At 43.1% G+C, this 26555-nt stretch overlaps 1 protein-coding gene across 7 annotated transcripts in view; it reads left to right on the forward strand.

Annotated features, from left to right (window-relative positions):
• RUNX2 (RUNX family transcription factor 2) overlaps window positions 1–26555 on the forward strand; it is a 226036-nt gene that overhangs the window by 93386 nt on the left and 106095 nt on the right. For 5 of the 7 annotated variants that reach the window (XM_072858329.1, XM_072858334.1, XM_072858333.1 and 2 more), the window contains one exon: window positions 23482–23655. The exons of the other annotated variants lie outside the window; for them this stretch is intronic. In XM_072858329.1, coding sequence (XP_072714430.1) covers window positions 23482–23655 — 174 coding nt within the window. The remainder of the gene's footprint in view (window positions 1–23481; window positions 23656–26555) is intronic. 7 annotated transcript variants of the gene reach the window in all.

Consider the following 26555-nt stretch of genomic DNA (forward strand, 5'->3'; position numbering starts at 1 on the left):
TCACTTTGTGGGAGCAAGGCCATTTCCCTATCTGAACTGAAAAATACGTAAATTCGAGCAGATCACTTGCACCCGACAGGATGTGCAGCTCATTTGAAAATGAATCTCACCAAACACATTTTGACATTTCCAGACAACAATTACTAATAGAAAAGACGGACATAGCTGTTTGTATCCACCTCTGTAGTAAGGGAACATTTCTCTAGCACAGAGAAGAAGTCAGTGTGAGTCTTGGATGGGCAAAGAGGACATGAGCAGCTCTGGAGCCTGGAAATCCTAGTTCAGATAAAAATGAATCCCTGGGTTGTTATAATCAGGTTCTTTCATGTGCTCTTCCAGACTGAATAGCTAGCAAGATAGTTCCTTAATTTGTACACACACCTTTCACACCTGCACATGAAGAAAACCGTTGATGCCAACTGCTTGATGGAACAACAAAATGAGTAAGTGCAGAAGCAAAAGGATGCACACCACGCTCAAATACTTTTATAGCTTTTTAGACTCCGCACATTTAAAATAATAATTAATACCCTGCCTGAGGGGGAGGAGCAATCTCTGTATTGTCAATTTGGCATTTTCATGAGAGCACCATTGTTTTTCATTGTTTTTACATTGCAAAGAGAGTTGAAATGTTGAAGACTTGAGTTTAAATATCTGTTGCTGTGTTTCCAACCACAGTCTCATTCAATGAGACAGACTTTTAACATTTAAATTTTTCTTATTGGTGTTTATTGAGGTTTTTGTATTTTCTTTTATTATGCTATATGCCTACATATGCATATATATACATAATAGTACTGCATGCTTATGAAACAGCCTATCATGAGGTTTTGTTTTCCATTCCATAATTATCATCATTTGATTCTTGTGCAGTAGCATACGTCTATTATTCGGGCTCCAAACACTGTATACAGATGTTCAATATTTCAACACAAACAAAACTTTATATTTAACTTACAGAATCATTATAGCTTTGGTATGTACGCATGGAATTTGCCCTACTGTGAAGTGTTAACACTAGACCTGTGCACCACTTCAGTCTGAAGGAAGGTAGACCTGAAATTGCACTTAATTTCAGCCTCCAGTTGAGTCCATACCAAGAAAATTTCAGGGCTTAGACGCATGATCAAGTTACAGGGGATGTCTGTGTTTCCACATGTCAGCTGAGCCACAGCAGCTGCCTGGTAGGTGTTCTTGGCCCCCCATAAATGTAAGTTGATTTGATTTAGCTTAGCCCTCAATAAAAGAGGCTTAAGATAAGTAGAATCGCGGCACACTTGCCACAGGCAGGGAGCACACGCGCAGATGGTTACCATCCAGGTCCGGGACACGGTAACCCATTCCACCCCGGGAACTGGCTATCTGTCTGTATGGTCCTGTACTGGCAATAGTCAAGCCAATTTTTTGATCAGCATTTATATTCTCTTTTAAAAATTAGTTGTTGAATCCCTTAACATAGCTGGGTTTGTTGGCTTGCATAAAAATAGTTTGCTAGTTCTCCTTTCTCAGCCCCACAAGCACTATTGCTGACAAGACAAAAGCAGTGGAAACTGTGTTAGTGTTATTTTGAGGGACTCATTCAAAACAGAAATGATTTTATTTCTCAGCCTGGCTGGGGAGACACTTCTTTAGAGAGACTTTGACAGGTATTTTAGGCCCCAAATTTTGCCAGTCTTGACTTTTCAGGTATTCTGGATATGGAACAATACCTTGCATTTGTTTACCTTGAACTCTGTAATTCCCACAGTCTATAATATTTAGTGTATAGCAACCAAGAGCTGATTTAAGAAATTTGCTTCTGAAATCCCCTGTGGCCTCCTTTGCTTGCTGACTAGGGCAAAGTTGCAACACGTCTCTGGGACATAGGCAACGAGCAGGATCGTGAGCTCCGTGCGAGAAAGTGAGACTGCATCGTGAGTGTGGGCAGACTATCAGTTGGGCTCAGTAAGTCGTAGCTTAGCATGGCTTTTGACTTTTGGTGTGAATGATAACTCATTTAGTCGTTTCAACTCAGAGTGAGTTATCTAAACTTGTACCTCTGGATTTATAACAACATATCCTTAATCTGCTCTTCCTTAACATGTTACAACCCTCCTTAGACAAGGGATTTGAGAAAGTAGTGAGTTTGGTTTTTCCACTTTCTGCAGCCCCTTTGAACAGGCAGGATTTCCAGTTCCTTAACTCGCAATCCTCTGGGCCGTTCCTCTACTCCGTCTGCAATGGTCTAGCAAGTGGTGTCTGTCCCTGTACTAACCTTTTGGTGTCCCTAACAACATTTGATTCTTATTATATGTAAATATGGACAATCCATGGATGTTCATAAACATGCATGGCCATGGGGAAGCTTCCATCTTTTCCCTCTGGATTAAGACAAGATTTTTGTAAGGGAGGAAAAGAGAAGGAGGTGGGTCAGCTTGGGGCATTTCCCTGAGCTCCTTCCTGAGCTCAGGCAGACTTTGCATTCAGCATTTCTCATGGCCATGTCCAGTGGAGGAAGCTGATAGCAGAACCTACTGCAAATACAGTAGGAAAGGCAGAAGGTGTCAGGGTGGAGGCATCTGCAGTAAGCACCTTAGCCTCCCTGCAGGTCTCCAGGGAAATCTGTAAGCCCTGTAGACTGGCATGACACTGCTTAGGGAGGGCACGTTGCTTTGCCTTGCACATCCTCTAGCAGGAGGAATCCCGGGGGCTGGGAGACCTGAGGACTCCTTGGGCATCCTCTTCCAGCCACGGCTGTGCCGTCTGGGCAGGACACCATTCCCCAGCGCTCCTCTAAGCAGCATCAGTCTAAACGAGTTGGCTTAGCAGAGTTCTGCTCCAAACTGGCAGTAGCTGTGGTCGAAGATGAGTGATTACCAGCAGAGAGAGGCCAGGCGTGATAGCCTGGTCAGCTGGCACAGCTGCAACGCGGAGAGGCCGTGTGAACACAGCCCCGACTGTGTCGGGCTCGGTTACCTGCCATGCTGATGGCATGTCCAAGCTTCGTGATGAACAGGAGGGGCTGCGAAGTGGACAGTGACCAGGTTTCACTTAAACATCTCGCCAAGATCAGCTTCTGCTTTGGGAATGGAAAGTGAACTCCAAAAAAGTCAGTTCCCATTAGCTGAGCACCTAAGCAAGATTTATTTTTTAAAGCGTTATTTAAAAATTTATAGAGTTTGTTAGGGAAAAAAAAATCTTAGTCTGAGTGAGCTCTACGACAGTGTCAGAAAACCCTGAAAACAGAGGCTTGTCCTGGAAACGTTGACAGTGTACTAGCCATAAACCTGCTGCTGCAAGACCTAGTTGGTCATTTCTCCCCTAAGGGGGGAAAAATAATTGAGATCTATTAGAGGGGAGAAAGCCTCCAGGCTGCTTTAATCTGGAATTCTGCAGCCTGACGTTAATAAGAACTTTTTTTTTTTGCCAGTGTTTGGCCAATTCATTTCTACATTACAGACAGTAATAAATTGTCAAGTTGTTTGTGAAAAGTTTGGCTCGATGCATTTCTAAATGCAAGAGCAGTCACTGTGAAATCCCATTTCACTTTGGCTCACAGCATTGCAATGATCTTTTTTGTTGTCTTTTGTAATTAATAACTTACTTTCCTGTCACTTCTCCACACTGCCCATATAAATATTTCTGAAATGGAGCCTTTCATATTTGCTAACCTCGTCTTTCATTAGCAACAGTGAACACATGGGAGTAATTTGGGATGCCAGGTGTGTTCCTCTGTGTGTTACTGTCCAGCATGTCCCTCCCGTTCATTGAAGTGCTGGTGTAGAAAAGCTCAGGTAGAAAAGAAAAGCTGTGGAAATAGAATTCTCTCCTGCTGCTCCACACATGTTGGCCAGGGTGCAACCACAGAGTTAAGGGTACCCGGTACAGCCGAGAAATAACTAACTTCTCCAGTAGCATAGCCATCTCTAAAGGCTTACGGTTCACAGAGAAGCAGAGCAGATTACTAAAATTGTAATTTTTGAGAAAGTAGACTTAACTGTCTAGCGCTATTACAGCTAAAGCAATGAAAGGTTAGTGAATGGGAGGAGGTAAAAGCACCGCAAAATACATGTACCCAATGCTAAGAGAAGGAGGGAAAAATAAGATGAATGGAAGACATCAAAGAAGAAATGTTTACTCACCTCTGTTGGTTTGTTTTCTGGAGGAAGCTGCCAGAAAATAACAAAGAGGAAGACAAAAAAATGGATTAGGTTTGTAAGGAATTAAACATGGAAAAAGGCAGGGAAATAAATATGTGAATACTATTTATTTGTGCTGCTAGCTGATAAATTGTTAGTTGCTCTTAGTTGCTCCATTAAAAGCCAAGGATCCAGCATGTTTTGAATGATCATATGAATCACATTCATTTAAGTTCAGTAATTCCTAAGACATGGGACAGAGCATAACCTAGAGTGCTCTAGAACCTGCTAATAAACTCTGAGCAGTGCTGATGGGAGAGGAATGATGTCTAACAAGCCCATAATTTGAAGATTAACTGATGAAATGTCCCATTAAATTGTTATTTTCAGTGTTGGCAATTTCCTGTAGACCTCGGTACAGGGCAGATAGACTCCTTTCCCCCCTTGAGAGGATTTTGGCTCTCCAAAAGTATTACCCATTAATTCTGGAGTATTATGAGTCATGTATTTAACACACTTTCTCCCTAGTCTGACATGGACAAGAGAGTCCAAACCTGCACATAGTAGTCAGGTAAACAGGCATCCAGTGTGTTCAGGTACAGGGAAAAAAGCTTTACAGGTTCCATCTTAAAGAACTAAGATGAGTGGAAATCCCCATCAAGATAAGGAACCAACAGTCTGTGCCGTTTCTGAAAAGACCAAGGGAACACTGGAGTTTTCCAAAGTTTTGCCTTCAGGGCGCGGCATAAAACTAAGGTTGTTATCATTTGTGGTCAGAGTACATTGTACTTTCACCAGCACATTAATGTTGGCCCACGAATGCCAACCATTATAACCACACGTGCAGGAGTTTTCACTGCTCCTTCATATGATTAGCACATTTTTATATGACTGCTGGGTTCCTGACTTTTGTGCAAAGTCCCCAAATTACCTGATGTTAATCATTGGCAAGGACACCAATTCTTGCTGGTCATTTGTAAAGCACTGGCGCTTGTTTTTATTACTAAGCTAAGACTGACTTCTTATACATACTCATGGGCCTGCCTATTGAGCAGGTCTCTATGCAGGTTTGGTCTCACTTGTCCATGTCAGACTGGGAAGAAAGTGTGTTAAATATATTACTTGTAATACTTCAAAATTAATGGGTAATACTTTTGGAGAGCCAAAATCTTCTCGAGGAAGAAGGTGACATTTTGGCTAAATGATTTCAAAGCAGGGTTGCATCTTGATAAACCAGGTTACCTCTTTGAACTTTCAGTTCAACTGCCAGAAAGTTAGATCAATTTATAGAGTGAATCAGTGTTCGAGTGCAGTTTTCCTGTCTTTTTTTTTTTGGTCCTTGTTTAAAACCTCAAAACCACTATGGGTAATTTCCCCAAGATCCACTTTAGACGTTTGTGGCATGTAGCGTGAAGAGTAGGTGCAGCTGGCCAAACCCCGGCACTCTTACCCTTTTGAGCACTTTCCTCCTGTTTCAGTGAATAACACAAGAAAAGCTGCCGCCCCTCTCCCCACAAAACCAAACGCTAACTGGAATAGCTGTACCGGCCCAAAACTTGCTTTTCTTGAAGTAAGTGAGAGTTTTGCCATGAACTCAGAGGAGAACTGGATCTGGCCATTTCTGCTGGGTTTCACCTCTATCTCCATTTGCCACACCTCAGTTGACAAGCAATTCTGCTGAGAGACCTTATCAAGCATGCAAAACTCACAAATATTGTTTAACCACAACGATCACCACAGGAAATGTTGGCCCGAAATTTAGGTTTTGTTTTGAAAACAGAAGATTTGGGGGGAGAGAGAGCATTGTTAAATCCAGCTCGGACAAAAATATGTTCGTAGCTTTTTTTAGAGTATTACAGAAAGACAATGCCATTGCTAACGTCTTCAGTATTTCTTCACTGTGTTGAAAGGCTCAGTCAGAGGATTTTGCTCGGGCATGGAACCGAAAAAGTACTGTTGACTTAACAAACCAACCTTATTTGGTTGAAAGGGCAGCTTTGATAATGGTCAATACACTTTTACAATTTTATCAGAGGTGCAATTGCTTTGTAGTAAGACGTATCGACGCCACAGCTAGGAAAGGGATCTTCCGGTACCGTGCTCCCCAGGCTTGAAATGGGAGAAAATTCCACGGAGCTTACAATGCAAAGGGATAAAACATGGGAGGGAAAGCGGAGAGGAGACTGCCTTGCATATGGCACCATCAGAAGCTGAGCACAAAACCTCCGCCCCGTAACAGAGCATCCTGTGCCCGTCCCACCTGCAGAAACCTAAGGTGGTGGTAGACGCAGAGCCGAAGAATTGAGAACTGGATTTTACTATTTACATTACCATAATTTATCTGTAGCATAATGTTGAAATTGCCACTAGAAAAAGATTAGAAACATGTTTCCTGCTCAGTTTCCTCGCCTCTCAGGCCACACACATGCAGAGTGTGCCATTAACCGTTGCAGAGCTCCCGTGCCCGGCGGAGGAAGGTGCTCGTGCAGTAGCCTCAAGCTGCGCCAAGATTTGCAAACCATCAGAAAAACAACCCTGTGCACCATTTGGTTGTGCCCTGTGGTTTGCTGATGGTATATGCATGATTTCTGATCTGATCTCATGGTCCCGGTCGCTTTTTTCTTTAAATTTACCTTTTTGATCTGAAGAAATTAGCATTTTACACTATGAAAAATCCCCCGATCCTGTGGCAAACCTTCTTCCCCTTCACTCACCCCTTTGCAACCAGGAATTATATTTTTCTAACACAATAGGCAGATTGGCACACTAAAAGTATATGTATGCTTTCTTCTGATTTAATTGGATTTGCTAGTCTGAAATGCAGTATGTTTGCTAATTCTATAAACTAGCTACTGTAACTAAAATCAGACACAGTTACCAAAAAAAAAGCCAGATCACATTTTAGTCCAAAGGGGGTATTTCCATGCTTTAAGGGTGGTCTCCCTTCTCCCTTTAAAATATCCTTTAATTACTGTGTGTCTTGGTTAACATCCCTGTTTTTACAGGATTCCTGGAGTTTACATTCAAAGTTGGATAGGTGATGTTTTAATACACATTTTATTATTTCGAGTCAAAGCGGTTTCATTTTGCCTGGATTTTTACCCATTGTTGATTGAAAGATTGGAAGTTTTATACTGTGATCTATCTAGTAGAGGGGAAAGATCAGCAGCCCAGCGTGGCTCTGAAAAAAGTTCTCAGTGAAGTCTCCGCATTGTGCTCGTAGCATAACCCAACCCTGAAATTTAAGGCTCTGTTTCAGTTTCCTTGTACTTAATGTGGGGCACCCGTACTTAAGTCCCGTGCTATTTCAGGGTCAAATGTGGAAGGTAGAATAATTGCATAGGAAACCTCAGCAAGGAGAGAAGTTTCACTCTGTAGAGATATGGTTGATGCTTCGCTGCTATGTATTCTGGAGGCTTCAATCGCAGTTTTGCTGTCTACGAACCCAAGGGCATTAATGCAGCAGTGAGAGGCAAGCCTTATGCAATGCGACAGGTGCTAATCTTCCAGGAAATTCATCCTAGATCCCACCCGTTAAGGGAATTTTATGTAAAAAAGGTTTAATGTCTCTTTAAAGGTGTCAGCAAGCACGTGAGGACCACACAGCTTGGGTTCCACTGAAAGTAATGGAGTGAAATTGTCTGCATAATTATTTTAGTTGGATTGAGAATCTGCAGTCCTCTCTTGCTTCAGGAAATAAACCTCTGTTAAAACCATATGGCAGTATTCTCAGAAGAGACGTGATTACAGGGCCACTTCTCTTTCACATCTCCAGGCAGAGTTAGAGAAAGTTGTTATGTTTGTGCATAATTAATCCTTGTTTTTCCTTGGGAGCAGACACAAAAATGTCATTTTTAGCATGTGTGAGGGTGCTGGTCTGTTTGTTTGCATACACACGTAAGCTTGCTTTTCAGTGTACTGAAGCAGCAATAAATGACGCTGCCTCTGAACAAAATTAGAGACACAGGGGGAATGTACCATCATGTGTAGGTACCACAACTGCGTGACAGAGAAACTCCATCAGCATGAGTTATGCTTAAGTTTAGGATGAGCAATGGTACTTTTAGAAACTACATACAGCCAGTGGAAATGACGTTACCTGACTTTAAACGAGGCCACTTAACTCACACGCACACGCAAAATAAAATACAAAGGGCAGGTTTTAATTACGGTGTGTCTCATCCCTCTCCCTGGCACGTCATCTCCTGCCGCTTTCACAGGTGGCCGTGGGGTTGCCCTGGTCTGCCATGATGGGGGTGTGATACCTTTTGGCAATGCAGTGCCGCTTCTGATCCTGCCGTGCTCTGGGACCGTGGTCCCGCGCCTGGGTCGGCGTGGGCAGAGCCCGGCTCCCTGTGCTCAGCATACTCCCCGCAGCCATCCGGAGCCGGGTACCCGTCCCTGCCTGGCAGGGCTGGGGGAACTGCTCCTACAGGAGAAGGCCTTTGACCAGTTTTTCATGTCGCTCTTTTTGTGAAAGCAGAGAAGGAAACATCCAAACGCTAAATAAGAAGGTGTGAAAACCACAGAGCTTGGTAGAGGTACAGTTATCTTAACTGTCAAGGGAGCCAGCCTTGACTTTCACTTTAAATTCAGTGGCCACAATTCTCTCTTATATTAGTTTTATACCAGTGTGCCTCCATTTATTTTAATGAAGATTTATGCCACAATCAACAAGAAAGCAAGAAATATTATAAAAACATTAGCAAACAGTAATACCAGCCATTCTCGAACACTGTCAAAAAACTTTATCAAAAAGAAAAGCAAAACCGGAAAAAACACTTTTCACTGTCAAATCCGAGTGATGTGCAGGAAGTAAAGTACCACCACACCTGGTGAGAGAGTGAGTGTTGGTGATAGATGTTCTGTTCAAACGATGCAGTGAAATATCCCTATCATGGAGAAGGGAGCGTATTTTCCCTACTCTATACAAGATATATAATTTTAAACCAGTGTCGTGTTGAAAATGCTGCCAGATGCTGGGGGGTAGAGTTGACAGCAGATCACCCTTGGCAGTAGTTTGGCATCTAAATCCATCAGGGCTTAGAAATTGGGTTCAGTCCTAGTCTAATGTTGGTCCTTTGATGAAGGGGAATCATTAGCACACAGAATCTTTTGTCAAGGGAGGAATAACTTGTTTGTGCATCAAAACTGGTCAATGATGGGGACACTGACAGCCAAACTCCTTTTATGCTGCCAAAAGGCGAATAATCCCATGGGCCTCATGGGAAGCTGGAACAAAAGGACAAGGAATGATCCGTCCTACCTGGAGAAGAGTTAAAAAACAAATTTCTTCCTTCGTCATAGTGCTGAGCTCTCTGTAGACTTTACTGAAAAAATAACTTTCTTTTTTTTAAGCCTTGACTTCCTCACAGTCTGTGTTGAAGCTGGAAAAAGTTTTCCATCCCTCTTTTCTGTTGTTGCCTTTTTACTTCATTTAAATTGGTTAAGACAGATGAGTTTTACTTGTAAAAAAAACCCAAGGCAACGCACCATTAAAAGATATCGAATTTCTTCAGCATCACCAGCGTTGCTTGTTTTACTTTTCTTGGACAAAAGGGGACGAGCACTTTGCGTTCTATTTTCCATCATTCTTTGAGGGAATTAAATCAGGTTGTGCTTAAAGGAAAAGGAAACCCCTCATATGCATGTATTGTCCTGCAATAAATGGTGCCGATGGCTTGAGTGTGCCTTATTTTCTCCGTGGAAAAAAAGCAAGTGGTAGGGCTAAAAGGTAGACTACACAGCTTGTATCTAAAATTCCATAACCAAGGGATCAATTTTTGCCCTCGCAGACACATAACTGTAAGCATTACAGTGGAAGCAGCTATATTATTCCTTAAAATGAGTCATATGACATTAAAAACAAAGCAAATAATAAAATTCAAATTTGTGCAAGCTGTAAAGACTTCAGGGCCAGGCTGCCTCCCATTGAAGACAGTGGCAAAGCCTCTATTCATGGTTCTGGCGGATGGCTTGGGCCCCAAACAATCCCATTTTTCCAGTTGTAGGTTCATACTTTTTTATCCTGTGAATTAAATGAGGATTTGCCACCCGCAAAATAAAACCCAAAGAAAGAAACCTGCTTTAAATAGAACGAGTTATTGAGATGATATTAATAGCACGGGGATGATGAGTATTTCCAGAATTTAAGTACTTTAGGGTTATTTCTGCCTGTTTTAAGAGAGCAGAATAAAATATCCTTGCCACTCTTGCATTGCAGAGATGTTTTCCACTGGTGCACTGTAGTGGGCATCCAAACTTAATGACTCACCAAAATAATAATAAAATAGTTAGAGATTATTTGAAGCACGTGCCAGTGATGATCCAATGCGTTCTAATGTCGTTCCAAGCTCGAAGCATATCTATAGGTAGGGCTGTATGTAAGTGCTTGTGTACATCTTTGAAAGCTATTAACTTCACAGCTGCCTGTTCGAACGACTTGTGATTTTTATAACTAGGCATTTACAGCTTCTGTTTCTTTGATTTTCCTTTTGCCAGCAGATTGCACCCACAATGTAATGCCCAAGTGGATTTCTGTTTAGCAGTGAAATAATGGAGTAGTTACAGCAGGGTGAAAGCAAAGCCTGTGAGCTATCATCTTCTTTAAAACATGAACTTGGGGGAAGATTGTGCATCTCAGGGGACTGGTCATAAGACAGAGGTTTCCCTGTCTCGTATGCTACGTCCTGTCCAGTGACCAAAAATTAATGGCCTTTGAGCTCCCCTGGTGTATGGGCAAGGGATACTCATGAATTCAGAAATAAAAATCAGGTCCTGTTTGGACCGACCTTCTCCGCCATGCCCACTTTCTACTAAATTCAGTATGACTAGAAGCAGTAGAAGAGGTATTTGGGGTTTCTGTGAGACGAACTCCTGAAGAGCTCCCTGCAGAAGCAGCCAGAGCAGTTGCAGGGGACATCTTGCCTGCGGTAGCCCCAGCCTTTCCCAGGCTTTCCCCGGGTGTTCATCAGCGCAGTTCGCCACGCCGTGAATGGCATCGCCCGCTGCTTGTGTTGGCCACCCTCCAGCTCCGTCTTGTAGGCGCATCCCCCCCACTGCCCGCATTCTTGGGGATTTGTTACCTTCTGGTAGCCAAACGCACAGGCAACCCGGGGCAGGGGGCGAGATTTATTCTCCAGGACTTTGTTTTCCTATCGTTTTTAAGTTCACGGGAGGCTCCCCGTTACTAAACAAACTTTACAACTGTCGGCAAAAGGGTCAGCCCCCTGCTAGAGCCCTGCAAAAAAATATTACATTCCTCGCAGCCAAATGCAGCTGTGTCACTCCCTTCTGTCCCCCCCGGGGCTTTCCGTACGAGGCATCGCCCCTGAGCAGGTTAAACACCTGGCTTAGGCACTGAATTAGCGACCTGTGAAGCCTGTGAGGACAGGCTTAACTTTGGCCAACGACTTGCAACTTGTGCGCTTTGCTGAGTTTTGGGCATGATGCTGTTAAACAGCCGGTCTAGGGTAGAGGCAGTCAGCCTTAGGGCTCGGGGGGTTTAATGTGAGATGAATGTATGTAGGGCTGGAGTTTCTGTAGCAAGGATGGGATTTGTGTTTGTGTAGCTCACAGCAGAATGTAGCTTTTCTTTTCTTTTCCGCCAAAGGAAAAAAAAAAAATCCAGTGGAGATAGTTATGAATGAAGCACTTCCAGGAGCAAATAATGCAAATAACGAGGCTATTTTGTTGGAAAATCCCAGGATTTGATAGTCTCTCACTGCGTTGAGGAGTTCCCTATGCTCTCATAGAAGACATATGTTGTCCAAAACATTTGCTTCCAGGCTAGTTTTTTTTCTTTTCCCCAAGAAGTTTGTCATTTTGATGTCCCTTGTTCTTCACGCTGACATGGAGAGGAGCACATAGGTTTTAGCAGAAGGGGATGGCCAGGGCTACTCATCTCTCTTTGAGTAACCAGCAGACACACAAATAAGAAAGCAACAACCAAAACCAGTCGTGGACTAGTAACATGTTAATGGTCTTCTGGACCTTCATCTGGGGATGCAGGAACACTCTGGAGCATTGGGCGTGAAATTCTAGTTTTACTTTGTCGTGTCTCCCCTGAAAACTAGTGGAAACTCAGAGTCATGCTTGCTAAATTAATGGTGAAATCAATCTTGTAATATCCACTGTGAGGTAAAGAAATGACAGTTATTCTGAAGTTAGAGCTGGAGGAAACTGGCCCAGAGGGGTTAAGACCAGCGTTTCCAAACTCAGGTTCCTTGTGGTCTGGAATACCTAAGCAGACACAGCCTGCGTTTCACTGTGCCCTTGCATGGCAGCTGGAGATGCTGAATGCCTTGCAGCATCAGGCCCTCAGTTAGCATGAGCTGCCTGACTTGATGTACTCATGTGAAAAATATTGTGTACGTGACTTAACCAAGCACAGACAATCACTCAGTCCTAGAACAGCAGGGCTAAAAGAAACCTCAGGCGACCTAGTCCATTTTTCCTTAGAGGAAGTATTATATACTTAGATCATCACTGACATCTGTCCAAATTCTTAAATCCTCCAGTACTGTGTCTTCCACTTACTTACCAAGTCTGGTTTTTGTGTTTTTGTCTTTTATACTTAAAAAGGAGTTTTCTAATATCATACATTAATCTCTTAAATCTCCTCTACCTCAAATGAAGCCAGCTTTTTCTTGTTCTGTTCTCAGCTGACACAGAGATCAATTGATTACCATTTTCTTTAGAAAACATTTTACTCTTATCATGTCCTTTTCTGCTCGTCTCTTTTCTAGACTAAACAAATGTATCTCCCTCAACTTTTCCCTGTAGGTCATGCTTTCTAAATCTCTTATCGCTCCTTTGTTCTTCTCTGGATTCTCTCTCATTTGTCAGTATCTTTCTTAGAGGGTGGTGTCCCAAACTGGATAAAGCAGTCCAGCTGATGTCTCACCACTTCTGAGCTGGGTGTAATAGTTACCTTCTATGTCTTCTATGCAACTTAACCATTAATCTTTCCCAGAACTGCATTTACTTCTTTTTTTTTTTTTTTTTAAAAAAAAAAAGACAGAATCGTATTATTGACTCACATTCAACTTGCGACTCACTACTACCCCCAGATCTTCCTCCACATTGCTGCTGGCTAATAGGTTTGCTCTTGTGGTGCATTTGAGCATTTGATTTCTTGCTCCAAAGTGTAGTACAATGCTTTTACTGCATGCCGTTTTGCTAGTGACATGTCAAATATCCTTTCGCCAATTTGCTAAGATCGTTTTGAATTCTGACCCCTTTCTCCAAAGTCTGGAGGCCTCCTCCCTACTGGATATCATCTCAAGATTTTATAATCATGCTTTGTATTGCATCATCCAAGTTATTAAAGAAAATAATAAATATTAATTGGCCGAAGAGGCATAAAATACATTCCATTTCAATACCACTAGTGATAGTCAGCGGGCAACCTTGTAACACCAAACTCCCATCCATGCATCCCCTGTGGCTGTGTTTTAGCAGAGGTTAATCCATCCCAGCTTCCACCTGAGACAGAAATGCCTCTGCTGGCGTTGGCAGATAGAGGTGGAGCTTAACAAGAGGATCAAAACTGCGACTCACCTCCAGGATTGTTGCCAGGATCTTCAGGCCAACGTTTCTTCTCTTAAGCCCAGCTGCATCATTTATGTGCCGCTTAAGGCTGTCCATCTTCACAACTTGCGCATCATGTAGGTGCTTGTGCAAGTGCTCTGATTACACAGAAAGTTGAATACCTTCTGCAGCGTGAAAGTTGCCCCAGTAAACCCACTCGTTGCCAGCAGCACGAGACTTTTTTACACATTTGAGTGTATAAACAAGAGCAAAGAACAACGTTAAACATAATTTTTACTGGGGGAACCACCAAGTCTTTATACCTTTCAGGAGGAAGAAAGGGAGATATCCATCAAACTGTCATTACAAATTTGATGCCACAAACCTAAGCTCATGGAGCCGCCGGGAATCTGTAAACTTTTTAAAGGATACGCCTGTTTTTGACATTCAAAATAAAAAATCTTTATAGATTTTTGTGGAAAAACACTGGTGGGCCAGCAGCTAAATTACATTTCTCAACAGTCAGACAGACTCCACACAAACTGAATAGATGTCCAGTTTTAGAAGGACAGGTTAATTACTTTCTGTTCTATGCCCAGGAACAAATAATACTTGGCCTGTTTTACTTACTGAGTAGGAAAAGATGTTTGAGGGTGGTTGGTTTTTTTTTTAAAGGTTGCTGCATCCTGGCTTCTGCCTCCATATAGCCTGAGTGTAGGTGCCCTTTATATAACAATAACTTGACACTACTCAAAATACTTGGCGCTGCAAGCTGGGGCGTGGAACGCAATAAGAACACTTTAGCAGGTCTGAGGGTGAGTAAACTCCAGTAGTTTTGGAAGGAGAGGGTAGGGTTTTCAGTGTACGTCTCTCCCTTACTTGGCATTCGCAGACAATAAGAATACAAGGATTAACATAGTAGACTCCGTTTATTACACTTGGGTGGATAAAGCAATTATCTGTCTATCACGGCTGTAGTAAATTGTGCAACAGCATTAACATGGGTGGATACGTGGATAAATGCTACTCTGCTACAGAGGGTGCTGATACATAAGATAATCCTTCAAGTCGAACTTGTAAAGACTGTTTTCTTGTGGAGTTTATATCATGTTACTCCCGCCAGTGTAGATTGAAATGGCATCTTTTTTATTTTTAACCATGTTTTCAGGTTTCTTTACCCATCTGAATTTTATTAGTAAGGTTATTTTAGAAATATCCCACTTTAATCAAGTTTAAACAATCTGCTTAAAACCTGCTGCATGGATATAAACACAGTAGTCTTCTAACGCAGGAAAACAATCTGTTGAAAGATACAGTGCAAACACGCACACATCCATCTATTATTGCTTAACTGTTGTTTCTTCCATGCCTGAATTCCCGTTGTAACCGCAGCGTTCAGCCTGCAATACGCTCCTGGTTTCGGGGGTGTAAAACAAAACCAAAAATGAAAATGCACCTTATTGATGTCTAGAGAGCAGAGCGGCGTAGCATCGGAGAGCTCTGAGACTAGATTTAAACTAAGCGCCTTAAATCTGGTTTAATGGCTGTGTTTACATCGCCTTCCCTTTTCGTTCTTTTAAAGTAATCAGGTTTCGCAAGCGTTAAGAAAACCATCCCCTCCTGCCAGCTGGAGGGAGGCCAGTTCAAGGAGATTTTTTTTCTCTTCCCCCCCTCTCGCCCCCTTCGTTTGCTATGATCTTTACTGCCAGTCGCTGCAGCAAGCAACAGAAGTTGGCGGGCTCTTTATAGGATAGCTACCTTGGGCGGGGGGAAAAGCCTTATTCCTCAAAGATGTTGCTGTGTTAGGATGAGGATGATCAAGTCAGAATGAGGAGCCCTTGCGCTTTTGCGGGACAGCTCTTGCTCTCCCTCTTCTCCCCTTCTGCTAAAAAAAAAGGGGGAGGAGAAGAGGGAGAGCGTAACAGACACCAGCATGCAAAGGGAATTAAGGCAGGGACCGAGACTTGCGTGACAGTCTCTGTTTATATGAGTTGTCTTTAATGTCTCCGAGCGGCGATGCCAGCAATGTTTAGCTGGTTTCCTGGCACACGTGCACACAGATTCCTTTGTGTTCCTGGAGGATGGATAAAGGGGAAGGCAGAGCATCGTGGCGCAAGGGGGTCCCACCTGCTCCCTCCCCAACCTGGCCGGTTTGTGCTGATGTTCGTACAGGGTGTTGCTCAGCTTTGCAGAACAAGCCTCAAGATCCGTGTCAGAATTCAAAAGCTTTTCGAAAAGAAAAGAGAAAGAAAAAAAAAACCCACTACAGCAAGGGGAGACCTTGCTCATTTACCGGCGAGCCGAGGCTGTACCGCAGGAGAGGGGCAGAGCAGAGGGCAGTGTGGATCCTGCAACGCTGGGATGAGTTGGAGGGTGGGAGAGAACCGGTGCAAAAGCAAGCCCACTTGAGCCCCTTCCTGCTCTGCTTGTCCTGTTTCTTGAAGCATCTTTTTGGTTTCATTCGTTAAATCTTCCGGTTTTGCTGTTTTAACACAGCTTCCCCTGTGCAGACTTCCTGGCCAGCTCAGCCCCTGCCACATGCCCCTTATCAGTCCCTTGCCTGCCGGAGCAGCAGCCTGCAGCCCTGCTCCGGGCAGGCATTTTTCACCTCTCTATGTAGAGAAATTCTGGGAGTGAGAGGCTCTTTTGCAGCTGTTGCCATTTGCTGAAACCCCCCCTACCTCTGGGTCTGTCCTTCAGCTGGATGCGTGCTTTTCACAGACCCCAGCTGAATTTTAAAAAACATTGATAGCACTTTATATCCTCAAAGGCTTCGCAACGGTTGAGTTCGAGTCATTCCCATGGGCACGAAGGGACACAGGTTACACACCCATGGGATCGTTTCCCCTCACCCTGCCTGCCCCTTCCTCCCTTCGACCTGCTGGAAGCTCTGACTTTGACCCGTGCTGGGCGGGCTGCCTGCGAGATGAGCTGAGTCGACATTTGCTTTTGCTCCCAGTAAGTCAGTGGGGAGATGACCATCGACACCAGAGCTGCTCTGCGGGCTTGACCTCTACGCTGAGCTTCGAATCTGCCCCTGCTTCTGCTCACCCCGGGTTGGAGCCAGAGCTCTGGGAAGGCAGTAGCCTAACTGGTTCCCCTGGGAGCTGGATCTGGCCCTTTTGGAGCCGTACCAGTATTCTGCAGACCTTCGGGAGAGCAGGGCTCAGGGAGGAGGAGCTCAGTGGGATTTTGGCAATGGACCACGTTAGATCCGTTGTATAGGAACTGAGCCCATCCACAGCGTACGTTCCTCTGTCTTTATTTACTTCCATTTCTCTGCAGTAGTTTCAGGTAGAGGGCCTACCTGCTTTGGGTAAAAAAGGTGTCTTTTTTAAGAACAAAAAGAGACAGGGTCTTGCTTTCTGCCTGCGTCTGAGTGACTCCTGTTGACACTAATAGGGCTCTGTGTACAGTCGGGAGAATAAGCTCTCCAGTCTAATGCAAACTGGTGCCCTCAGCTATTTAAAAAACAAACATCTTTTTTTTTCTCCATTGAGTGAATTAACTGCAGTTACTGCACCTATGTAGCTCCTTGTTTTATGAACTATAAGAACCTTTCCTATGCACAGCCTATGGCCTAATTATGTAATTATGTCTCTTGGGTGGATTATATTTTTCTTCTCATAATTGTGTCTTTACCCAAGAGACTGGAAGGTTTCCAAGCTTTTCCCTTTCCTGGGTAAAAATTGTTTGGCTCTTTTGTGTTTTGTTTTTTTTTCGTCATGAACTTTGGATTGGGTGCGTTCGGGAGGACTGGGTGGGGGGAAGCCAGCCCGGGGATGACAGTTTGTCACAAGACAAGGGACACAAGAGGGACCCTTGTGACTTGCTTCAGACATTTTCCCTTGCAAAGAGCTGACGTGCGTCTTCTGGGCTTTTGCTGATTTATGGCTCTCTTATTTTTACCTCCAGAGCATAGATTGACACTGCTTTGGAGTGACATCTTGCTGCAATGATGTATTGTCTGAAATCTGTAATAGAACAATGAATATTTTTGCTTCATGCTGAATGCTCAGCATTATTCAGTCCCTGCACAACAGCTGTTAAGAAGCCGTAGGCTCAGGTCCCAACTCCTTTACCATGGCATAAATGTGGCTCCCTTGACTTCAGCTTTACAAGCCTGTAGCTGAATTCACAGTCAAGCCCATATCAGTATCTCCCAGTTACATCTGATCTGTAGGACCAAATGGGATGAAATGCAGGAAGACATCTAAAGAGAATTTAAGGAGAATTTGTGATGAAATTCAGAGGACACTTAACCTATCTTTTTTTGTGGTGTGAAATTGTCTTCTACAGCGTGTACACAGAAATATGTCACTAGTGTGCTAGTGTTAAAAGAGACATAATCAGAGTGCTTGTCTCAAAGACATATAATGTTAGTAGGAAAAAATGTGCCTGTTCTTTACCTTTTTAAAGCACTTCACCTTTGGAGAACAGTGGGAATAATCAAAACTTGGGTTCTTGGGCTCTGATGTGCTTCTCTTGAAGTCAGGGAAAGCTTGGGATGTATAGGCTATAAATTCATAGCTTGTAAACTAGGTGATTCTTCTTCTTTCTGCCACTCCTTAGCCTGAAGGGAAGTCCCTTTCCCATTAAAGTTTTCTCCTTTTTCAATCTCAGCACTGAACCCAGCGCCATAGAAAGCCTTGGTCACTTGCCCTGGCATTCAAAGGATTTTTATTTTGTTTGCCCTTTTGAGCTGTAGTCACTCCATGGAGTGACTCTCCAAACTTCACCAGCTGATGCTGAGCACACTTACAACATACAGCAAACACAAACCATGGTGGTATTTCATGTTGGGTCATCACCCTCCATTCTGCTTGGGACATCCCAGAAAACGTGTCCCCAGCAGGTTAGAGCCCAGGTTCTTACTTTCATGACCTTTCTGCCTTCCCTTGGCTCTTTTACGGAGACACCTGACTCCCACGATACTTCTTGTTGTTAAGGCAAAAGCAAAAAAGATAGAACTGGGCGATGACTGAAAATAGCTAACCCACTTGAGAGTGATAAAAGCATCTGTTGAAAATCTGGTAACCAGATCTCCTTGGTACCAGAAAAAAAAACACACACACACACAAAAAACTGGTGGGTGGTGTACACGGTACAAAGAAAGGGAGTCCCTGAGTGTCAGCATCTGGTGAGGCCACGTGTAGCATAATCTGATTAGTTTTCAGTTCCACACCCACAAGCTGAAAGATAAAAACACACACCCCTCCTCCCCGAGGAGGTAAAAATCTTCAAGCATCAACACCACATTTACATTCTGCAAGGCCCGATTTACATCTTGACTTCTCCAGCAGAGCGGTGGAAGTTCAGTGATGAGAGACGAGCTCACGTCCCTTTCCAGTTACCACATCCAGCATACTCAAGATTGCCTTGCTTTGATCTGGGATACATTCCTTCGCTTAGTTTAAACTGAAACGATTAAGCTGAAGATGAAGCCTCCTCACATCTTCTGCCATGCCTGGGATGTGATAATTGAACATTAGCTTCTATGGGCCATTTTAACATGTTCCGAGGCCATCCTGGACTGGCGAGCTGAAGCAGCAGCGCAGGCACCGTCTGGCTGGCTGCAGTTTGCATTGAATTTATTGCACTCTCCCGCTACTGTTTTCTGGTTTGGTTCATGTAAAATGGCCAAAATTGGTACTGGGGTGGATTAATAGCAATGCTTTCTGTCTCCAGAAAGTAATACTCAGGTTGGTGTTTGGCTTGAAATAGCTGAGTAGCAGTAAGTGACCAAATATTGCTCGTCATTTTGGAGCAAATAATGGCTTTCTAGTATCTAACATGTTTTGTACTACGACAACAGACAAATCAGAACAGCTTGGACAGCTTTTGTCTGTTAACTCTCCATTTTTCTCATCTCTTTCCCACCTCCTTGCCGGTGACCAGATCTATTCCAATAGCCGCTGGGTCCCATCCTTGTTCAGTAACTCATGGGGCAGCCTCAATCTTTTTGACTCCATTTTGCATCCAAGCCTGCCTGTGTCCATAACCATTTTGTCCCCCTCCAAGCCCAATCCATTCCACAAAATCATCTTTGTAACAGAGCAACCGGCATTAAATGCAGTGTTGCAGGCATTGGGGCAGCTGCAACATTATTTTATTCCATTCTTTATGTAGCTCTTATATTGCTTTTTAATGTACTCACTGCTGCAGCAGATCACAGATTCTCCCTGAGCTCTCCACACTTGCTACCCTAATCTTTTTTCCTGAAATAAAATTACGCCTCATGACTGAGACCACGGAATACAGCTTTTCTTAGCACACTCCCCTGGGATCAGGAATTTCTCTGTCAACGGACACATATATCAATGAGAGATGAAAAGCAGCTTGTGGAATGAGTTTTAAACATGTATCACATATTTCATTGCTGCTGCTTATGTGCTACTTAGAAGGCCTTTTTAGAGTGTTTTCAGCCCATACCTCATGGCTCCTCTGTACTTAATAGGATTTTTTTTTTTCCTGCACAGGAATCAGGGCAAGAGATTTATTTAAGTTGCCTACACTTTGTGAGCACCTCCTGAATGTGAAGTTTTTGTTGAGTTTCCTGCTTACTTTCAATGTGAGCACATCTTAGCTTTTATCAAAGCATAGTAACCCATAACGTGCAAAGCTGTAACGTAATCTCATCTCTCTGGGACATTTCACTGGGGGAGTGTGGCTCCTTCGGTCGATCTCTTTGTCACAACATGACTCCGTGTTACAACCCTAAATTTTCAATGTCCAGAAGGAGAAGGCAAGTCTGCCTTTGGCCCCTTGCTGGTTTCTGGGGACTTGCAGTTCCATTGATGCCTGCGGTCTTCCAGATGTGCATACAGCTCTCTTTTCCCTACATTTTTTTTTTTGGGGGGGGGGAGGTGGCAACACCCAAACCCACACATCTCTAGATCATTTCAAGTCAACCAGATGTGGGAATCTTTCTTCTTATTTCTCCCCCCCCCTTTTTTTCCTTTTTTCTTCTTTTTTCCCCCCTCCCTACACTGAAGTGCACTGCTATCCTGCTGAATTTTGTCTTTCTGTGATAGACCTAGTTCATTATAATAATAATACACATAATTAAATATAAACTCTTTTCTAGCAAAGCTATGCACGGGCAAACAGAGCGTGATGAAAACAAAGCAGGGGGTTATCGGGCACAGGTTGGTGCGGGAGTGCTGAGCTATATAACAAGTGTTCGTTGAGTTATCTGAAGACAGTTAAAATAGCTCGTGCAGCAGTTTGTTAGTGATTCTTTAGCAAAAAGGGCACTGTATGAACATAGCACAGGATTTTTCTACAAAAATTCAAAATAAAATTAGCTTTGGGGATGGATTCATTCCCCGATAAAGTCAGCCCTGGCGTGTGAGGCCAGAGATAGGCTAATCAGGTTTGCCTTATTTTGAGCCCTCTTGAATTTGCCAAAATGTGATTAGGAATGAGTAGAAGAGAAAAGGGGAGGGGAAGGAGATGCCTTTAAAAAAGAGAGTGGAAAATATGACTGGCAAAGGAAAAAGCAAATACATAAAAATTGTGGAGGAAAAGAAGATGGAGAAGGAGACATCCCAAGAGAATACTGACTGCGTGTATGTGTGGAAGTCGTTTCTCCAGATTTAGTAGCACCCAGCCTGTACAAGTTGTAATTTAAACAGATTGAAAAGATAATGCTAAAGACTAGCAGGTTAAATGCTATCCGGTTAATTAAGCTGTCATTACAGAGTTGCTACAAGCCCACCAAAAATCATTCCCCATTTAAAGTGATTGATACCTGCTGAAGAGAGGACTAGCCACCCATGTCAGCTCTAACATAGATCAGTGCTTTCTCCTTAAGGAGGAAGCTCCTGCCTACCCCGTGCTTTTAGACTGAGTCATCCTGGGGGAGAAAAATCATATGTCAAAGTACAAAATAGTGGGTCAACTAGTTAATTTTTTTAAATTGCTAGAGAATTTTCTCCAAAATTAAATTCCAGCCAGTTTCTTCTCATCTCCCAACCTAAATCCTGCACTTCTCTATCTAGAACCATGATTTCTCTGAATCTAGTTTGGGTTTAGCTGTCCAGTACTGACATCGCTTTGCCTATATGTCATGCAGGCACTCTGGTCCCAGTTAGATGATGTGAACCCCTGTACTTCAGTACTGTGGTGAGAGGTACCAGTAAAAGGCATTTTCCTTAAGAGTGGTAGTCTGATAGTTCAATCTCAAGATTCAATGGCCTCATTTACACTTTTAAAATAAATTAACCGGTGCCAGAATTGGTTCTCTGGCCCTAAGACCCATGGGACAAATCTAACTGTGTCTGCAAAACTGAACTCCCGTAGCCTCCAAAGAGATGGCTGTGTTCACACTGCTGAGGGACAACACAGATTATCTCAAGCCACTGGGATCATCTGGAAGTGTTCAAGCCCAAACCCTACCAGAGACCCTTCTTATTGTTAAAAGCATAAAAATATTGTACCCAGTTACTGCTTGTGCCTGTGCCCTGGCACTGCTTATGGGGATGGAGGCAGACGTCGTTCTGGGTTGCAATCAGGGGGTCTGGGCCCCCGTTTCAGCTCTGCCAGAGGCTTTTTGTGTGCCCTTGGTTGGTAACTTAGGGTGAGATTCATTCCATTTAATGTTGACTAATGGTGAGGGTGTCTAATTAAAGTAGTCATGTGTGCTCCCTCTCTGATCAGAGAAGGAAGAGAAAGCAAATTCAGAAGGTGAATCATCCCATTTTAAGACTGGTGTCAGACACAAATGAGATGAATTGCCCTCTGGAAGTAGCTATTTCTTTCCATTAACTGTAGAGGAAGTCTACATTAGAAGAGTTTAGACTAGATGCCTGATTTATGAATGGCTAAAGTTAAGTAAAATTAGTCCTGACCTTAATCTTTATGCATGCCTGTTTCTCCATCTGTTGAATGATAGAAATAACACCTTCCGCGCCTCACATTCAAAGGCGCCATTGGGCGAGGAGCATCCTGTAACTACTTTGGAAAGAAACTAAACCTAGGAGCAAAAATACAATGATTAGAGAAGTAAAGCCTTTACTCTTGAAACATCTCAATGACAACATGAGCAGTACCAGTTGGGGCATCCCGTTGGTTTTGCCATTTTTCCCCTTTACATTTTGACAACCCAGCACCCCTAAATGACTTTTCCCAATGCGGCCATACGGCACGAGGGCAGTTAGCCTGTTTTTGGGGAGAGAACTAGGAGGACTGAGGAAGGGTGACCATGAAAGGGAGTGTAGGACCTAGTCTTGGCCAGCAGCTTTGAAGGTTTTCCTTGCGATACTGCTCTCCTCAAATGACAGTGACTATTTGCTTTTTGGAAAATCTCCCCAAGAAATGAAAGTTAATGACTAACTGTGACAGAGTTAAAGGAAAAAAATAAGGGGAGAAGAAAAGCTTGCATTTTCTTTGCAAAAATCCACAACGTATAAACCAGGCATGGAATAATTGTCCCACTTGATAACTTGTACTTACATGTGAGCCTTGCTTTTGGAAAAGAAAGTTTGCCCCTTTAACTACCTAGTGTAGTTAAAGCAGCAAAAAAAAAAAAAAAAAAGACAAGAAAGACCTTGTGTGGGTATCCTCCTAAGTGCTTATTTTGATCCAAATTGCAACATGTTACACATCTGTATGGGCACAGTTGTACTCGATATGGCTTTCACCAGCACAACCATGCCCAAAACACAAATCATCCCACCGATGTCGCTGTGTTATCGGGGTAGCTGAGATACCTATAAGTCCATTAAATCTAATAACAGGTCCTTAGAGGCCATTTTGGGGGTTTTTGGGGGTGTGTTAAATTACTAAATCTTGTTATTAACGCTTTTATTTTATGATTTGCTGTTTCCAGGGCACAGACAGAAGCTTGATGACTCTAAACCTAGTTTGTTCTCTGAACGCCTCAGTGATTTAGGGCGCATTCCTCATCCCAGTATGAGAGTAGGGGTCCCGACCCAGAGCCCACGGCCCTCTCTGAACTCTGCACCAAGTCCTTTTAATCCACAAGGACAGAGTCAGATTACAGGTAAGAGACAGAACCATAGGTTTGACTTGCACAGGCAACGGTAGTAATTGCTTATGGATATTTGTGTCTCAAACTGCAGTAAAAGAGGCTGTTACAGAGCGAGAGATGTGTTCCAAGCAAAGCTAGGTGGGAAGTGGATTTTTCTATAGTGTTTGAAGCTGAAAATGTCTTTCTTTTTTTAAAATATCTTTTTGCTCAAAGTCCAAAATAGTCCAAAATAGTCAATCTGGGTAAACTGAGTAGGAATCTGGTGAAATTCTGCCACGTTGCTCTGCCTTGTCCTCCGTGTGTGCAACAGTACGTATTAGAATGAACATTTTTATTCAGCGTTTTTATTTTGCACTGGTGTTGAGGGAAGTGGCCAGCATTTAATAGTCTTTCTATCAGAATAATAATACAATCTTCTCATGTGGCAGTTTCCCTCTAGCACCAGTGCTGACCACTGTTACAATAAACGAACTGGGTTACGGAGAAATCTCCAAAGGTTGCTTGTGAGGGTTGTATGCAACATTTATGATTGCATGCTGAGAGACAGATTTCGTTGTGCTGAGAGAAATCATAAAGTACCACATGTCACAGATTATAAGACCGAAATAAGATGTTTAACTGCAGCTATGCCAGAAGTTTGCAACAAAACTGTGGAGCCTACAAAATAAACCGATTTCGTCAGTTTTCTAAATTCAGAGCTGGTTAGTTTTTTCAAAAGAGTGTCAAAACAACCTTTATCTAATTTTCGCCATTTCTACACTCAAAACTTGTGCTGAGATATTTGTGTCTATCCAGGATGTGAAGAGGTGTTGCCCCTGACCGATTCACTTGCTAGAACTGTTGGAGAACTTCACCTAGATGCAAGTCCATCAACAAAACTCTTGGCTCAATTTACTAGACCAGTTTAAAACTCAGTTTTGCTGCTGTAGTTGCATCTATACCAGGAGACCTTTGCCAATCTTATATACCAGTATTCCTTCACTGGTAAAGCACTCCTAGTAGAGACATAGTCTTTGAGTCAACCTAGGAAGATTTCTGGTTTCATGTTTCAAGTGGTTTTGACATGATACCAGCTGAAACTTAGCGGTTTTAACAAAGTGTTGTGGCTTTCTTCTCCTTTCTTTTTCTTGTTTTTTAAGTTCCACTGGTTTATTAATTTGCAGTAAGAAAGAGAAGTAAGTGGGTTAATTTGAACCCAAAGCACTCAGAGAATTGAAACGAAAAAATTGTTCCCATGAGCTGTGGCAAAGTTCTCCCAGACCTAGAAGTCTAGCTTTAACTAGTGTAAAATGTTTATAATATATTAAATATGTCAATAGTACCCATTACAAGGTACCTGCTGCCCACCAGCTTCCCAGAGCAGGTTTTTTGGCCGGGCTTAGTGTTTTGTTAGTTGGACATGTGAAGTCAGGGCTCTTGTGCATAACATTTTCTGGGTAAGAACAGCCAAACTAAAGTCCAATATTTCTTCTAACCTACTGTCTTCTGTCTGGCAGTGTTTGGGGACATAGCTCCCAAGAAAGCAGGGGGGAAAAACGGGGCTATAATCAGCTTTTTCCTTGTTCCTTGTGCCTCCATAGTTTACCTGTTGTGCAACACTATATCTAGGAACGAAGGAGGGTGGAATTCTTCCTGACCCCATCTGGTGATCAGCTTATGCCCTGAAGCACAAGAACTGAGATCCCCTTGTAATATTTTTCCTAGCTAAGTGTAACCTCATATGCTGCTCTCATTCACATAAATGCCTCCTGTAGAAAATGTTCTGCTGGGTTTGATTAATAGACTACTTCTCTGCCTCGTTATGAATCAGCAGCAGCATTTACAGATCCAGGAGGTGAAAACTTCAGATGAGCTTTAAATAAGCCTGACTGGAAACAAAGCTGTGTGGCATGCGCTGTCTTCTCTGCAAATTTAAGAGTCAGCAGTTCAAAGTACCAGCTGAGACTTCATCGAGAGAGAGAAGATGTGGTGCTGGCAGGGCAGGAGAGGGGTGAGCCGAACCAAGGAAGGCAGGCTGAATTTCCCATCTATTGTGGATTATGTGCTTTTCTTGCCGGATAAACTCATGGTCATGGGGGATAATTTAGAATCCCAAATTGTTCTCATTTCTCCCAAAGCAGTGAGGACTCAGCTGCTTATTAAAGTTTGCAGTGAATACGGGGCTGTACTGTGGTCCAATACAGTATTTGCCATGTTATTCCCCACCCTTGTCTCCTCCTCAATTTAGAAAAGTCAAACACCCAGCCCTCAAAGGCTATTCGTTAGCTTTCTGGTAGCCCTCCCATTTAATAAGGCAATTAGCGTGAGCATGTTACATCGGTGCGAGCTCTGTGAATTGTGCTGGCTTCCCCACAAGGCTTTCTGGTGCTCTTCAGGACGTTGATTGCAATCTGTAAAGCTCTACAGGCTTTGATGTTCCACCAAAGTGTTGGGATGCTTTTTGCGGACAGTGCCTCCGAGTTCTTCTGGGGTGAATGGATGCTCGTTGCCACACAAAGCGTGCAACAAGAGACAAAGTCGATGCCGCAGATGAGGCACCGCTTTGATCGGGTGTTAGGTGACCATGGGAAATTGCTAAACGTCCACCTGTTTGGTGTGGTAGCAGGGAGTGAGCTGCTTGGGCTGTCCGTCTCCACCAGTTTCCTTCTTGTGGTGCGATATTCAGTGGGAATACCACTGGCTTCTTACCATGGTCACTGGCCTGGTATGGCTTGGGTATGTATTAAAAGGAGAATAGACCCTTGTCTGAAAAACAAGGATTTTTTTATTACCTTTATTGGAATTAACCACGCATTCCTTTAGAAATACCTTTGTTTCTTAATCTTTTTACCTAGTCATTTAGGGAAAATAATTAATTCCTAATAACATTAACAGTAAATACTGGTTTCCTATGACAAAATCCATATTATTGC

This window comes from Ciconia boyciana, chromosome 3 (assembly GCF_034638445.1).
Source record: "Ciconia boyciana chromosome 3, ASM3463844v1, whole genome shotgun sequence".
Lineage (NCBI taxonomy): Eukaryota > Metazoa > Chordata > Aves > Ciconiiformes > Ciconiidae > Ciconia > Ciconia boyciana.